General features: G+C 36.7%; 4 protein-coding genes across 4 annotated transcripts; 2 read left to right on the top strand and 2 right to left on the bottom strand.

The window, feature by feature from the left end:
• Positions 1-5,025: 5,025 nt before the first annotated feature.
• Positions 5,026-9,003, top strand: Cbr-toca-1 (the record flags this gene model as incomplete). The annotated part of the gene is made up of 9 exons (XM_045238746.1): positions 5,026-5,088; positions 5,371-5,486; positions 5,530-5,656; positions 5,724-5,884; positions 6,044-6,354; positions 6,403-6,573; positions 6,623-7,224; positions 7,378-7,529; positions 8,940-9,003. 9 exons carry the CDS (start codon positions 5,026-5,028, stop codon positions 9,001-9,003), a joined length of 1,767 nt encoding a protein of 588 aa, XP_045095848.1.
• Positions 9,004-10,197: 1,194 nt separating this feature from the next.
• CBG16427 lies at positions 10,198-10,664 on the bottom strand (the record flags this gene model as incomplete). Its single annotated transcript, XM_002643622.2, has 3 exons — positions 10,198-10,371; positions 10,420-10,472; positions 10,562-10,664. 3 exons carry the CDS (start codon positions 10,662-10,664, stop codon positions 10,198-10,200), a joined length of 330 nt encoding a protein of 109 aa, XP_002643668.2.
• A 2,297-nt stretch (positions 10,665-12,961) lies between these two features.
• CBG16428 lies at positions 12,962-15,956 on the top strand (the record flags this gene model as incomplete). Its single annotated transcript, XM_045238745.1, has 4 exons — positions 12,962-13,031; positions 13,808-13,886; positions 14,508-14,583; positions 15,312-15,956. 4 exons carry the CDS (start codon positions 12,962-12,964, stop codon positions 15,954-15,956), a joined length of 870 nt encoding a protein of 289 aa, XP_045095847.1.
• Positions 15,293-15,751, bottom strand: CBG16429 (the record flags this gene model as incomplete). Its single annotated transcript, XM_002643624.1, has 1 exon — positions 15,293-15,751. The coding sequence occupies one exon, from the start codon at positions 15,749-15,751 to the stop codon at positions 15,293-15,295; it is 459 nt and encodes a 152-aa protein (XP_002643670.1).
• Positions 15,957-16,275: the final 319 nt, after the last annotated feature.

Here is a 16,275-nt window from a genome sequence, read left to right as displayed (position 1 = left end):
ATCACCACACGAGCTAAAGCAGACGGACGGGCGGACAGCCGGACACATACCATTATGCGTTCACACTATTTTCATTGGTGTGACTGCGTCTCCACGGGCTGTCCACTCTCTCGCTCTTTTTCTTTCTGTTTTTCGTAGGCTGTGTGCCGGTGCCCTCAGCCCCTCAATCTCCTTCAGCAAGTCGTTGTCGTCGTATGTCTTTTCTCAGCCCTTCTCCCGCCCGTTTCCCGCACACCAATGCACCACCCACTGTGTTCTGCGTCTGCATGAAACCCATTCAACCCACCCAAACATATCGGGCATTTTCATCCGAGTACAAGGGGTGAAAATGTAGTATTGCTTATCATTTTTGTTTTCTTGTTTAGTCCATAGATTTTGTATTTCAAAAATTCATGACTAGCCAAACGAAATCAATCAGAATATTTGATCTTAATCATTTTCGCATGCGTCAAATCGGATGTCCAGAACGCCCAGACGTTTTTTATTTCCTTCTTTTTCTTTCAATCTCTACATCAAAATTCGTGAATTTTTTTCTGAATTCAATTTAAATGTTCTTTTTTGTTTTCGTGTTTAAAAAATTTCGAAATAGCTGAATCAATATATTTCACAATTGTTTTTGAATTTTCATCAGTTCAAAAAAAAACCTAGTCATATTATAGTTTCATACTCGATGGTACGAAACAAATCCAAACCTGATAACCAACTACTACAATTCGCTATTTTTGCCTCTTATCAAGGCGCTCATCGGTAAAGACCGAATACACCCATCTGTATAATGTCTTTTTTCCTTGTGGCCCGTTTTTTCCTTAACTATCTCTAGCTGCGTATAGAGCATTATCAATTTGATTTTTCCAATATTATATAGTTTCGTTCGATTGTTTCTACCGGTAGCGACAAAGTCATATGATTTTGATGTCATACGATTTATAGAGTTTAGCATTAAGCAAATGAGAGACTGTGTGCGCAAAACTGTACAGGCAATGAAAACCCGGCCTGTAGTGAGTGAAAAACTGTTTGCTAAACGCTTTCACACGACTTCATTCTTACTCCCTTTTTTGTTTTTGTTACCATTCGGGAGGTTCGCAGTGTATTGCACTTTAAAGCACAAAATAGTTTGAAGTTTTAAAAAACTATCGCAAAACGATTGTTCTCGTGGGCGTCAAATACTTTCTATCTACTAAAAGTTTTTTCAATCGGAAATGGAAATGTTGCAAAATAATTCCTAGAATTTACTTTGTCTATCAATAGTATGGTTTCATTGTATTTTTTTCAACTGTTTTCTTTTCTGAATTTGAACTATGTTATTCATATAAAATCAATCAGAGATGGAAATACCACCAAAATGATGAATCATTCCCTGTTAGTTCTGGATTTTTTTTGTTACTCGCTTTAAAATGACATACAGATTGCGATTGCTGGTGTACAGCGTTAGTTCCTCGACAGCTTATGTTGTTTATAAACTTAGTTTTGTGTTTACTGAAGTATTTACTTGTAAAAAAAGGAGATGAAAGATAACTTCATTCTTGAAACCGTCCTATGTATTGCGAGAAAGCTCTTTTTTCACTATTTTATATGTTCAAACTTTTTTTGATCTTTTAATTAGGACTCTGATAATGATGTTACGTTTGACCGAGCGCCATACTTTTTTCCGTCCACGTTTCCATTGAATTCATAATTTGAACATCTGGCGATTTTGATGGTGTGCCAACCAATCCTGCCGTTTCTGTTCTTCAAATTTCTTTCCCCATTTTCAATCTCTCCTACTTCACCCTCCATCCGCTCAGCCGCACTCTCCAGTCTTCATTTTCATTTTCTTCTCCTTTTCAATCCCATGTCAAATTAGTCACCACCAGACCCGACGCTTTACTTGAATGCCTCTTTCCGATAGTGGACATGGTGTGAGAGGCCCTCCAGACCAGCTGGTCAGGAAATAAGCAGTTGAGGGTTTGGATTTGTCAATTTTGAGCGAAACGCATTTGAAGCGCACGTTCTCGAATTTTAGGCAATATTCTGTAGGAGAAATTTCATATTTTCTGTGTTTTTTGTTTGAAAATGTCTCTTGGACTTTTTTGTATATTTGATGTGAACACCATTATTTATATCTTTGATTCTACTTTCTGGAGTGAAGAACTGGCAATAACGGGCAAACATTTGTACAGATGTTTTTCTCCGAGGCCGTTTGTAATACGTGCCGAATGTATGAAGTGAAAGCCCGAAAAGACAGGAAGAGGTATAATTATTGTTACCGTCCTCGTGCCGTGTATTACTTCGATTCTTCATTCATAGTAGAATTGTTCTCTGAAACTTATCAATCGAGTTAAAAATACTAGGCTGGCTATTTTACAGAGTTTTTAATTAAATTGTTTTCAAACGAAAAACTAGGCTCGTTTTAGTGATAGGATCAGCAATCAATAGATTGGTTTGTTTCAGTTTCAGTTAAGATAACATTTCAAAATTTTATCTGGGCATTTTTGTTTTTCACTCTTACTCATGTCTTCTTTTTGCTGTCTTCCACATCGATTCTATGTGTCGTCGCCTTCACCCCTACCAGATTCCACTTCGCCACCTCTTTTTCTTTTCTGACCTTTTCTTACCTAACCCGAGACACGACAACACCACCACCTCTTTCAATCTTTCATGTTTCGTAGTCGCTTTTGTCGTTTACGGAGATTCGGTGCGTGGTTCACTTGAAGGTCTTTGCGACAGAGAGGAGACAAGACAAAAACTGAGATAGTTGTCTGTTTTGCATATTACTTAGATATGTGCTAGGTTGAACAGTCTATTTTGAAAGCTATTAAATGGGGAACTTTGTCATGAGGTGAATTGCAAGGCATTGGAGTTTCTAAATAAAAATTTTTCACTTCGAAAATAATTCATCGGCATCGCAAAAATCTACTGATCACATTTTTTCACGAGGAGAGCTAGTTTTATCGGTGTTTTTTCAATTCGATTTTGCCTCTGATTCTCCGATTCGTATTATCTGAGAAAGACATCTCAAATTTCATTCTAATCGAACTATATGAGCATTTACTATATGAGCAATTGTTTTCTTAAGTTTACAAAATAGCAAGAGTCAGGAAAAAAAGATAAAGATACATAGGACAAGATGGGGCGAGATGTATTCGCAATTTTATGTCAAAGGACCCTTCTCTTGGGAGAATAGCCTTCTTGAGGCCTTTTTTCTACTTGTTCTTTCGAGAGTTTTCGTTTCATTGTCTTATCTAATACGAAATTTATTTTAACACGGTTTAATCAGATCCATGAAGCTTTAGCAATTTTTTTTCAAACTTAAAAATGACAATAATAATACCCAACATTTTTCAGATTCGTCACATTCGTTGCTACAGTTTTGACTTTGGACGGCAGTGAGTTGTTGGGCTCTTCGGCAGCGCACAATGAACGAAGGAGATAGCTGGGTTTCTCTTTACGTGAGTGTTTCTGAAAATTTTTCCTTCTCTCGGAAAAAAGATTACAATATTTTGATTTTTTTTCCTTTCAAAATTTATCAAAAATCCAAATTTGCTTTTTTAACCATGTTTTCAGCTTGAGTACTTAACAAAACAAAATACCGCAAATACTGTTATAAAATCACTATGCTCCTAGTTTTTGAATCTCCTCTGAGAGTATAATTATGATTCTATCCTTCATTTGAGAAGCTGCAAAACTCATGGCCGAACAAGTGCATATTTTCAAATCTTTGTTATTAAAGTCATCCGATATTCATTCAACTTCTGGCAAAATACCAACCTAGAAATTTCAACCTTTAAAGTTTAAAATCGGATAATGGTCTGTTAAAAAGCCGTTATTAGACAACTACCCATCAAAACCTGGACAAGATTTGTTTTTAAAACCCAATAGCACAGCCGTAATTTTTCTGATAGATTCCACTTTTGGACGTATTGAGGCACAAGAACCAATTAAATCATGAAACGCTATGGGTGTTAATAGAACATTTTTTTGTTCATAGTTTTGAAATCTCTCTCAAAAAAAGTATGCGTATTGAGACTTTTTCCATGCCAATAAGTGATAGTTAAGAAATTCTTCTCAAAATGAATGTGCAAACAAATAAAACCGCCGTCGTTTTCATTCCCCATCTTTTTTCATTTCCTGTTGGAAATCGTACATTTTTAATTTTATTCTATAGAAGCACCAACAAATGTTTTTTGTCGTTGAACCGATTCATTGAGTTAAGAATTACGAAAGTTTAATATTTTAATTTTTTTCTCTTCTAGAATAATTGTCTTATTTTCAAAAAGAGCACGTCATGGTCCAGATTATTCTCAATGTTTTTCGAAAGTTGTGAGATGTGAAAAATTATCAAAATGTTTATGTAACTTATGAGTTCATAAACTTCCCTGTCGTATGTTTTTCGCACATTGATCATAACAAATTGGCAACATTTTGTCAATATGACGCGAAGACAACATGACTCATTTCTATTTCTTTCGCGTGAAATCGATAACATTCAATGATAAGCTTGGCTGAAAATGTGAGTTCTGTTCTCATAGCTTTCCTCGTCCGTTTTTCTACCCTGGAACATACATATAGGTCATGAGTGATGTCCCACATTCTCGCGTTTTTGTCCTATCCGCGGCGCGCTGCATTCAATAACCTCTTATTCATTATGAGTTTTTAATCTTGATCCTTCTTTTTATGCGTGTTCTTTTTCTTAACTTCTCTTTCTCTCTTTCGCTAACTCGCAAAATATTATTGAAAAGACACGAAAACTGCGCGCGCGCGACGCAAGCACATATAGCGCCGTTCCTTCTGTCATTCTTTCTTTTGTACTGTACTCTATAGATTCCCTCTCCCCAGTTCACCCGGCCGCAAAATCCTTTCTCTCTGCGTGGGGCACATCTTCTTTGACGTTTCAATCCAATAGATCACTAGAAGCAGGATTGAATTCTTAAGTATATTTTACATTTTCTCGATTCTTGTGATCTTCCATCAAACCCAGGCAGTGACAAACCCAGTGACTTCCGTTTCACCTCATTTTCATCGAATTTTCCGTTCTATTCCTTACGTATGGCAGCTTACAACATGCTCCGTTCGGGACGAGACACAGTTCGACTATCACGAGTGTCAATGGTTGATTTATTTCATTCAGCGTTTTCAAATAATAATAATAATGATCCGCCGTCCAACGAACATGGCCACCAGGAAAGTTTTTGAATCTTCCTGCAAATTCCTGCAATCTAAATATATTTTGAGAAATCATTCAACCATTTTTGTCGCATTATGAAAGTATTTTGGGCTCTTTAGTACGTTTCAAAAAGCACGTTTCATTAAGAGTGTTTCAAAATTTTTTGAAAAACTTAAACAGAAAGATGTACTAATACATTGAAAAAAATGAACAGAATAACATTTCAGGATGCCGTCTCACAAATCAACGATTACACCGGTAAAGGAATAGAATATATTGAACGAATTGGGAGTTTAGCGAAAGACCGGGCAGTTATCGAAAATGAGTATAGTTCAAAAATGAGGTAAGAATACCTTAGGTTAGAAATTGCAAAATCTTTTTTACAGAGCCCTCATCAAAAAACATGGAATTCGCCCCAAAGGTCAAGAAACCGAGTTGATGAATTCTGTATCTTTCATCAGAGGTTACTATGATTTTGTGGCAGGACTTCAGCCAATTGCTGCTCAACATGAGGTTAGTTACATCTGTTTTTTCTTTCACGCTACATCTGTTTTTTCTTTCTTTAATCCAACTTTTACAGATTATTGCGGAAAATTTGAAAACCAATGTGATTCCTTTTGCGATGCAAAAAATCGCCGAATACAAGCAAGCCAAAAAACAACTGGAGGCTGATAATGCGAACCTACAGAAACATATGACCAACGTCATCTCGGACATGAACAAATCTTTAAAAGAATACAGGTGAGCTATAAATATAAAAGCATCACGGGAATATTGAGTTCCTTGAAAACTTTGCAGAATTTTTTCTTCAGAAAACCACTACTTTACTAGGAAAACTGGAAATAAGAAGTATAATAAAATATGAAAATAGATATGAGGAAGAACCATTTCTTTTTATAGCAAACAGTTCAAGGAAGCGGAAGCAGCAATGCTGAAGTACGCAAAGGCGGAGAAAAATATGGAGATTTCACGTCTGGAACTAGAGAAAACAAAAAATAACTACCAAGTGAGACTGGGATCGCTCGAGGAATCCAAACAATCTTATGCGGTTATGACGACAAAAGCAAATGAAGAACAAGCAATTCACTACGACAAGAAGCTTCCACAACTGTTGGAAAACTATAGACGGCTTCATACGAACAGAATTCTCGACACCGTTGAGATTCTCAATAAATGCGTAGAAGCCGAGTCGAGTGTGCATCCTATCATTGGTAAGAAATAACTGAATATATTCACAAAAACAATTTTTGCGTGTTCAGGAAGCTGTCACAACGACATGAGGAAAGATATTGAAAAAATTGATCCTGTCAAGGATGGCAACTTGGTGGTGGAAAACTTAAAATCGGGTCATCCGCGACCGCTCCCATTCATTTTTGAAGACATGGGTAATCCAAAAACTTTCCTCGCCGGAAGTGGCGCTGGTTCAATTGGTGAGAAGTTTTATCTGAATTCTGTAGTATTCTATTTTAAAATTATCAGAAACCATTGACTCAACTTTCAAAAAAGGAACGCTGATGAGCAAGAAAGAAGGAAAAATTATTGCTCGCAAGCAGTCAATGCATCAAAAGTTCTTCGGTAGCGGAAGCAACGATAAGAAAGACACTGGTGACTATGGCACGCTTCCACCGCAGCAGAGAGCTCGGAAGCTCCAAGGAAAAATTGGAGATTTGGAAAAAGAAAAAGAGCGGGCAGTGCAGAGCCGCGAAGGGGTGATCAAAATGCAAATGGCATACAGGGAAAATCCGAAGCTTGGTAATCCGGTTGACTGTGACGCACAAATCGCTCAGTACGGACGAGAAATCGATGCTCTGTGTGCGGATATCCAAAAGTACCGAATTCAACTTGATGATGTGAACGCCCAACTCAATGTTGGTGGATTGACAGCCAACAGCATTAATGGAAGTGACACACCTCCATCAATTCGCTCCGTTTCTTCGGCCTCGTCTGGTGTGACATCTAGAGTGAATACGATTAACGACAGCCACAGAAATGGAGGAGGCGCTCGTCGTGGAAGCTTCTCGGGAAGTAATGGAGGCAGTGATGTAGACCCGTGTGTCACAAACGGGCACGGGAAAGACGAGGTACTTTGAATGTTCCTGTATTCAATTGGCTGAGATTTAAAAAAGCATGCGGAAAGCTAAATATTTTTTTAAATTGCCGACAGAAATTAATTTTATATATTTCGCTTAAAGCAGTCTTGTTCTATACTGTTCACCCGTTATTCCTCTTTTCAGCTATACGAGGAATGTGCTCCCCCGGTTCTTGGTGAAGCAATTGCTCAGTTCGCTTTCGATGGATCTCAGGATGGAACTATCCGCATGGACCCCAATGAAAAGCTGTGGTTGATTGAAAAAGACGAAGGAGATGGATGGACTAGAGTTCGAAAGTAAGAATTTTTACTATAATTTTCAGCTGAGCCAACATGAAGTATCCAGTTGCATTACCCGTCTGAGATGACTTTGAAAAATTATAGTGTCCGCTGTAATAGATAGGATACCCGACAGTAGTATCGTATGAAAATTAATTTTCACACAAATATACAGAACTAGAAACTCCAGAATTTCGCAGAAATTTTTTAAACACTTTTGTTGTTTGAAATCTTGCTAAGGTATTGTAAAATTGAAAAATTTTCATGAATTCTGAATAGCAATATGCCACAATTTTAACGATATTTCTCAGTACAGCCCGTAGAAATAAAAGCCCATATAATTGAAGAGCCTGCAAAATAAGGGCCCTCCAGAAATGAATCAAAACAATAGATGAACCGGTTGTTCTAATGCACGTACTAGCATTGTAGTGCTCACCGAATTACGTGCTTACCTTTTTGACCAAACTCAGATATTTTTTCTTGATGTCATATCCCACGGCACCCTGCGGTGACAAGTTGAGAAGAAAAAATAGATCGTTGAGCGCGCCAAGCACGCATGGCGTGTCATGAGGCGCCTCGGCTCCTTTCTTGCAACCCGCGAATTTTTCAACTGGAACACTTTTTATCTTCGTTTAAAAAGTTTTCTACCCCATTTTTCGAAAGTGTAGCGATTACAAATCGTAGAAAAAATATTTGGCTTTCAGAAAAATGCAAAATCATACAATTTGATGAAATACGGGCTGTGTATTTAGCTCTCAAAGCATTTCAGATGGTTTTGACGGTTTATTTAGAATTAAACAATCATGGGATAATTTCCATTTGTGGATAAGTTTTTGTACTGATGTAATACATTACGTTGCAGGAGAACTATTTAAATTACGAGTGAAAACATCGAGAAAATCATGAAAAACAAGAAAAGAAACGTTTGAGAGCTAATAACACAGCCCGTATTCCGTCAAATTGTATGATTATGTGCTAAATCGCACTCTTCTGATGGTGATTCACCGGGGAATGTGAATCACATCCCCCGCAATCACTTTCTTTTATTAAATTCTTTATCATGTAACCAGTATAAAAGCCCCTCTTTTGTATCATTCTACATCGTTCAATAAACCAATGTAGTTTTAAAACAGATTATGCATTTTTCTAGAAGCCAAAGACGTCTTCTACAATTTGTTGTCATTATATTTGTCAAAAATGGGGTAAAAAACTTTTCAAACGAAGATAAAAGGTGTTCCCTTGGAAAAATTCGAGGGTTGCAAGAAAGGAGCCAAGGCGCCTCATGACACGCCATGCGTGCTTAGCGCGCTCAGCTATATTTTTTCGACTTGTCACCGCAGGATGCCGTGTATCCAGACAACTAGTCATATGTTCAGACAACTATTCACATAAAAATATTAAAGCGTAAATTGCATTTCAAATTTTCAGGGAAAACAACTCTGCTGATGGCTTCGTTCCTAGCTCCTACTTGAAAACGACGTGGTACAAATAGATTTACCTTCAACCATATTCTAATACATCGCTTCTTAATTGTTGCCAAACTCAACGGTGTCGCCTTTCCCTTTGACGTTCGTACCCTAACTATTCCAGTAAAAATTGTTTTACGCTATGACGTCACTCTCTATTTTGCCGTCCTAGTTCGACCAGAGCTTTATCGTTTCAATTGAAAACTTTATATGTTTCCTTATTGGCTTTTATGGTTCTTCTTCGTGTCATTCAGACTTTTTTCCGAATCTAAACTTTAAACACCCATATTTCCCATTGTGCTGCTTTCCCTTTTTTTTAAATCAAAAATGTTTATTTTTCTACATTAGAAAATTCTCTACATTCAGTTTTACAATGTCCTGTTTTCTTTCTAACTTCCTCTAATTCAGTTTTTCTCCTCCTCTCACGCTTATTCCATTTCTTTTTCTTTTTCATAGCACTGCTCCTGCGGGTTTTGTTATCTGAGAAAACGACGCAAAAGTACAGTTGCACAAACATTGTTTTTCTTCTCTCCTGTATTCATCTGTTTTTTATTTCGCCATTTCAAGCCAAAAAAATTTTTTACGCCTGATTTTCCAAGAGATTAAGGGAATTTATACTATTCAAATTTTAAAGATGAACAGATTATACTGCGTTGCATTCACAATATCGCAGTATCGTTATTAAGGCTCGTTTCGAATTTTGAATAAAATACACTCTAATTTAGATTTTAAGAAACCAGCCTGTTTGCCACGATGCCGGCTCTTCAAACTTTTGGCTGGTGCGCATACGGCGCGAGTTCGTCGCTTTGCTTCTAACTTTTTTCACAACTTCTGATTAAAAAAACGGATTGATCTTTATGATTTTTTCTCGTTATTATTCAGACCTTCAAACCCTTAAAGTTTATGGTTGATCAAATTTGATCTGACGGATTATTCCTGCGTGGAAGTTTCCTTCCTGGAAAATTTAATGGCATAAATACACGAAAAAAAGAATACTTACACCACTCCGTATATTTATTATGAGAATAGTACTTATAGTTTTCATTATTGATAAACTGAATTATTTATTCACTGAATTTGCTATAATCATTTCGAATGTTATATAAAAAATAAATCGAAAGCAAGTTTAAAAGTTAATTATTGTTTTAAAATGCAGAAGCGGCGCCCTAACGGCAAATAAGATTTCGAACAAGTGTTCTACGAACAGAAGAGTTTTCAATTTAGCAGGCATTCTTGATGACATTGAAGCAGTCATTATGAATGAGCCAGACTCCATCGACCTTCTTCCAGATTTGGAGATACGCACCGGATTCGCGTCCCTTAGTACCGTCCAGATGATAGCTTCCTCTTTCAAAAGCCCATTCACCACCTCCGTTCACCTCTTCGGTGATGATCTGAAATCAAATTCTTAATTTGAATATTCTCCTCACAGCCAAACTCACTTGAGCGGTCTGAACTCCATCGGTCATATCTTCTTTGAAGTAAGCCTCAATACCTGAGAAAAACAAAAATGAGTTGATTTTTCTTATATAATGTTTTGAACAGATGAAAAAATTCAAATCAAAACAGTATATTTTTACAAACCTGAGCGACCTTTCACTGGATTCCGTCCGTTTGGCATGAAGTAACCATCAGGATCATAAACCGACGCAGCTCCGGCAGCGTCGCCAGCGTTGAAAGCCTTCATGAAGTCTTGCTGACGTCCTTTGATTTCTTGGAATAGAGCTGAATAATGAATTTTAAGAATATTTATTCCAGATTTTTCTAAATTTCAAATTAGACTTTTACTGGGACTTTAAAGGAGGCCAGACATGAAAATTTTCCAAATTGTAGTGTTTTAATATATGACACAGTACAGTCAGAAAATAACAATGGACACTAAACAATACCTCCCTGTTACTGTACAAGCGAGAACGCGACCGTTCTTCCAAGCGGCGGCTCGAGCGTCGCCCACTCCTCGTTTTATAATCGTTTTAGCGGCAGAAGCCGACAAGCGCTGTGTGGTGTAGAGGTGAGCGCGCTTGTCTATTAATCGTGCATCGCGGGTTCGACTCCCATATGTCGGTGTTCGTTTATTTTTTCTGTTTTCATGCGGCGACATCATAGAATGACTGAATAACTAAAAAAAGTTGGGAATAATTGCCTAACATTGAAGAAATTTAGTGTATACTAAAAAAAAAATGCTCGTCAAGTAGCGCACATTGGGTCGCAATCGCACGATTTTCCGTCAGAATACATGATCTCGCCCCGAGAAAACCCAGTAGACTTTCGTGTCTGGCCTCCTTTAATTATCACTTTAGTTTTCATTTTTAAAGGTTTCGACCGAAACAAAAAACCCTTTTGTCTTGTTTAACTTACGAGAATTGAAATGAATCAGGTAATCGTTAGAAAAGTTGATATTCGAGAAAAAATTTATTTTTCTGGCTGCTCGACCGAATATGCAAAAAAACGATTTTCAAAAGCACTTTTTGTCGGCTTCCTCTCTTTCCCATAGTAAATTTTGGGAACCCTAAGCTTTTCTCATTTTTTCCCCAAAGTTTTCTATATACCATGATTGACGCCATTAAGTTGGGAGTTGCTCAGTGGAATGTGTCGAAATAGATTCATGATTCTTATAAGGTATTCAAAAAGAAATATGAAGAAAAGAGCGTGTAGTTGTGCTTGGCAAAAATATAGAGTCACTGGGAAATAGGAGCAAAGAATCTAAATTTTCCAACCCAACACTTCAAACTCACCACTCATCGTGTCGTTGACAGCTTCTTGAAACGCCTTTCGTTTAATGGGAAAACGACAGAAGAGATGATGTATATATTACGTCCTTACTTTTCTGCATTGCTTTTATACTTGCGCACGTTGTGATTCCCGGAAACAATTATGAGACATTCCTTGGGAAATTGTTTCCGCAAATTAGGTGGTAGAAACTGGATGAACTGATCGGAATGGTTATTATCTTGTTGTGTAAGTAATATAGTTGTTGTTGCCCAGTAGTATCTGAACAAAAAATAGAGGATAATTGCGATACGGAAAATGGAAGATGACAATAAACGCCGGATGCATGACAAGTGGTTTGATGTAATCCAGAAACCTAGAAACCGCAAATAACCACAACAAATACTTATTCAATTGGATATTGAGTAACTGCGGTTTTCTAAGAAAAACAGATATTGTCAGGAAAAACAAGTAATCTTACAGGAAACTTTGTCTTTTTGAAATCACGAAACTGTAACACACCACCGTTGCTTTAACGCTACTTATAAAGGTTCAGTAGACGAAGTATCAAAAATGATGGTCTTTGACTGTTTTCGAGGACTTGCGAAATGATTATTGGACCAAGTTGGACTTGAATATTTTATTTGTTCAGAAGTGGATAAGTAAAACAGTTTCTTGGATTTCTATAATACGTTTCGAAATCATGTCCTAAATAATTTTAGCATTTTGCACATTTTTGCAAATCACATTTTTATATGGTTGATTTTTTATTTTGTCACATAACGAGGTAAAAAAATCAACTGGTACAGATTTTATCACTTATTTCTATCATTTCGAAGTACTATTGCTTTTGCGTCGCAAGTTTCAAGGCAGTGAAAATAATCTTCTAATCAAGTGGACTTCATACAATGGACTAACCTGGCAATGTTTGCTCTATGGCGTCCCTTTTTACTTCATCACCCGAAAAGGCTCTCACGTTGGACAAGGGAATTAGAAGAAGACGGAAGGAGAGAAAGTGAAATGAATAACAGCGACAATGCAAATACAGTTCGGTAGGCCAGATGACTGGCAACTAGGAGAGGGTTCCCGCGCTGGAGCACATACTCGTTCTTTTGCTTACCCCGTATTTTCTTCGAAGAATAATACCACCATTGTGACCTGGTCAGCGGCTTTCTCCCTAACATTTTTGTTGTTACTTACACCTGATTCTTTTCTTTTTTTACAGTAATTTGTGAAAAAATTGAATTTCAGAGTTTGGATATTATTCAAGGTTTAATGTTGCTTACCAAACTTCTCGTTATTGCAAAACTATTTGGAGTTGTGTTTACAATCCGATGCTTTAGTGGTGAGATTTTTTTGGATTCCGAGTTTTACAGTTTTCAATTTGTAATTTGAGTTCACACATGAAAGTTATTTTGGTGCAGACTGGAGAGAACAACTAAAAAATGAATTACGAAGAACATTCGATAATTGAAAAATCTAAACTTTAAATTTTCTTATTTTACCTGACATTAAGTTGAATCTATAAATTAATGCTACGGCAGCAGTAATTCAAAAATGTTTGAGGTTACTAACTGATTCCAAGTGATCGATTTTTGTGAAAATTGGGTGTATGATTTTGTTTTTGGAAAACACATTAAGCTAGAGTTACAATTCCCTTGACACTACATAATGTTCATACTTGTCCGATTGATTAAACATGTTGTATGATATACATATGTGATGTCTAATGATAAAAACGAGAAAGTGTGTTTTTGAGTTTTTTCCTCGAAATCAGAATTCAGAACTAAAATAATTTCTATCCTCTCTTGCCTTATCCGAAAGTTCGTTACCGAAAATCACAAAAAATAGTTACAATTGACTGTTGTCAAACGTCTTAAAAACACATATTCGGGAATTTTGGATAGTTTTGAATCATCTTCAGGCGAGTTGTGGCTTCAGAGCCTCCCATTTCAGCTCCAATCTCCACGCGTAAAAAGTTTCAGTTCTCAAAAAAATTATGTATTTTCAAATCACTAGGTATTCTTATACAAAACTTTAAATCAATCGTGCAAGTATAGACAAGCATCTGTTATAGTCATTGCATGTCTTTAAACGAATTATGATTACCTATCATTTTAGGAATGCAAGGATCGGTGAATGGAGATGCCATTGGAGAGATTGAAATACTGGATTGCAACGGAACCGATTTTTGTGTAAAGTATGTAACTGTAACTCTTTGAAATGTCATTTGACTTTGACTTCAGTGATTTCAAAAGATATGGAATTGCAAAACCATAATTCAGAATGCCCTGATTTTTTTCTTCTAGAAGAATACAACGGAAAACATCAACGATTAATGCCTGTTTGTTTTCGCGATTAGATTAACCAAATTAGTGTCACGGAACGGTTGCCAGTTTGCTCTGCGCATTATCAATTTTCTGACTCCCGACTAGAACTTGTTGTTTGAGAAAAGGGCCTTTGCCAAATCAGGTTATTAGACAAACAGACTTACTGTTCGTAATTCACTTTATTATTATTTTTGTGACAGAATGTTGGATAAATACAAAACAATGTCAAAATGTTGATAAAAACAATGTTTATATGAAATAATAAAAGTTAGGGTGACATTAGAATTGAAAACGAAGTTAAAAAAGCAGAATATTTTTAGATAATTGAAAAAAAAATTAAAGACTTTATTTTCAGACAGCCAATTTTCAATTGTCAACCAAAAAAAAATTATTCCCTCTGTGGAAAGGAAGAAAACAGGGGAAAGAATTGATAGTCATGATTCGCAAAAACTTCTTTTTTGTTTACTGTTTAAAACAGTGAATTTTTACAGACTGCCTTCACATGGACATGTTGGTCGAAAACATTATGAAGGGGCTCAGTACAGCTGCGATTTTGGAACTTGTCAAGTAAATGTTTTGAATTGTTTTTGGAATTCCTCAATAAATTCCGAAAACATTTTTCATACAATATTTTGACTTTACCAACTTACATTTTTCAGAAAGAAGGCTGTGCCAAACGTGAAGGTGGAGGAACTTTATGTTGCTGTTCAACTGACGAGTGTAATGGATCCAATCAGTCTTTTCTAGGGTTTTGCTCGGTTATTTCCGCAATCATGCTGATGTGGCTCATTAACCACCGAATTTGATGCTACTTAAAAAAATTATATGTTTATTGTTTTATTTCTTTCTCATCTATTGCTGTTACTGGTCCTATCTCATATTGAATGATACCACTAGAATGATTTGTAATACCGTTAAAACAATTTTACTTTTTTATACAAATGTGTGAGCAGATTCTTTATACCTATCGTTTTTTGACACCTTTCTATATTCATAAATTTGTATAAACACAAATACACTTTGAGTAGAACGTAAAGCATGTTTATAACAAAGATCAGGCCATTTTTCAAAAATCTCAATGAAAATTGTTTGATTTTTTGTTATAAATATGTTTAGCGTCAGATTTTGAGCTGTGTTTCGAAGTTTCAAGCTCACATCTCTTGTTTGAACGAATTTATAAAGAATTTTCTTAGCTTATATTAATCCTATTTTTCAGATTGCTGTCCCTAACTTCTTTCAGTGAAAAGATCTCGCTATGAAATTTGGACCATTCCGTTTAAACTATAGCCTGTGAGCCTTCTCCAGCTTCAACTATCACCTGTGAACCTCCTCCATCTTCAACCATCACCTCTGAACCTACTCCATCTTCAACTTTCACCTCTGAACCTCCTCCGGCGTCAACTTTCACCGCTGAACCTACTCCATCTCTACCTATCACGTCTGAACCTCCTCCATCTTTAACTATTACCTCTGAACCTCCTCCATCTTTAACTTTCACCGCTGAACCTACTCCATCTCTACCTTTCACGTCTGAACCTCCTCCATCTTTAACTATTACCTCTGAACCTTCTCCATCTTTAACTATCACCTCTGAACCTCCTCCATCTTTGACTATCACCTCTGAACCTCCTCCATATTCAACTATCACGTTTGAGCCTCCTCCATCTTCCACCATCACCTCTGAACCTCCTCCAGCTTCAACTATCACCTCTGAACCTCCTCCATCTTCAACCATCACCTGTGAATCTTCTCCAGCTTCAAATATCACTTCTGAACCTACACCATCTTCAACTATCACCTCTGTACCTACCACAGTTTCAACTTTAACCTCTGAACCTCCTCCGGCGTCAAATTTTACCGCTGAACCTACTCCATCTCTACCAGAGATGAGCGGAAGAGATTTACGGAAATTTACGGAAGACGTTTTATCTTCGAAATGAAAAATGCTACCAAAAAGCTGTCAACAGACAAAATATAGATCTCAATGAGAGCTATCGATTGGTATAAAATTTTTTCGAAATTTCGTTGGATTATTTAAATAGAGTCTTTCTTCCGTCTTCCGTCTTCCCTGTGCCAGACGGAAGACGGAACACGGAACAAACGCCATATCTCAACTCCCCATCACTATTATGAGATAACTTTTATACCAATAAATAACTCTCATTGAGATCTACATTTTGTGCGTTCACAACTTTTTGGTAGCATTTTTCATTTTGAAAATAAACCGTTTTCCGGGATTTCCGTAAATTTCTTCCGCTC

This window comes from Caenorhabditis briggsae (genome assembly GCF_000004555.2).
Source record: "Caenorhabditis briggsae complete genome, chrX, whole genome shotgun sequence".
In the NCBI taxonomy this organism is placed as follows: Eukaryota; Metazoa; Nematoda; class Chromadorea; order Rhabditida; family Rhabditidae; genus Caenorhabditis; species Caenorhabditis briggsae.
Note: the sequence above shows the minus strand (reverse complement) of the source record. Positions and strands in the feature narration are given on the sequence as shown.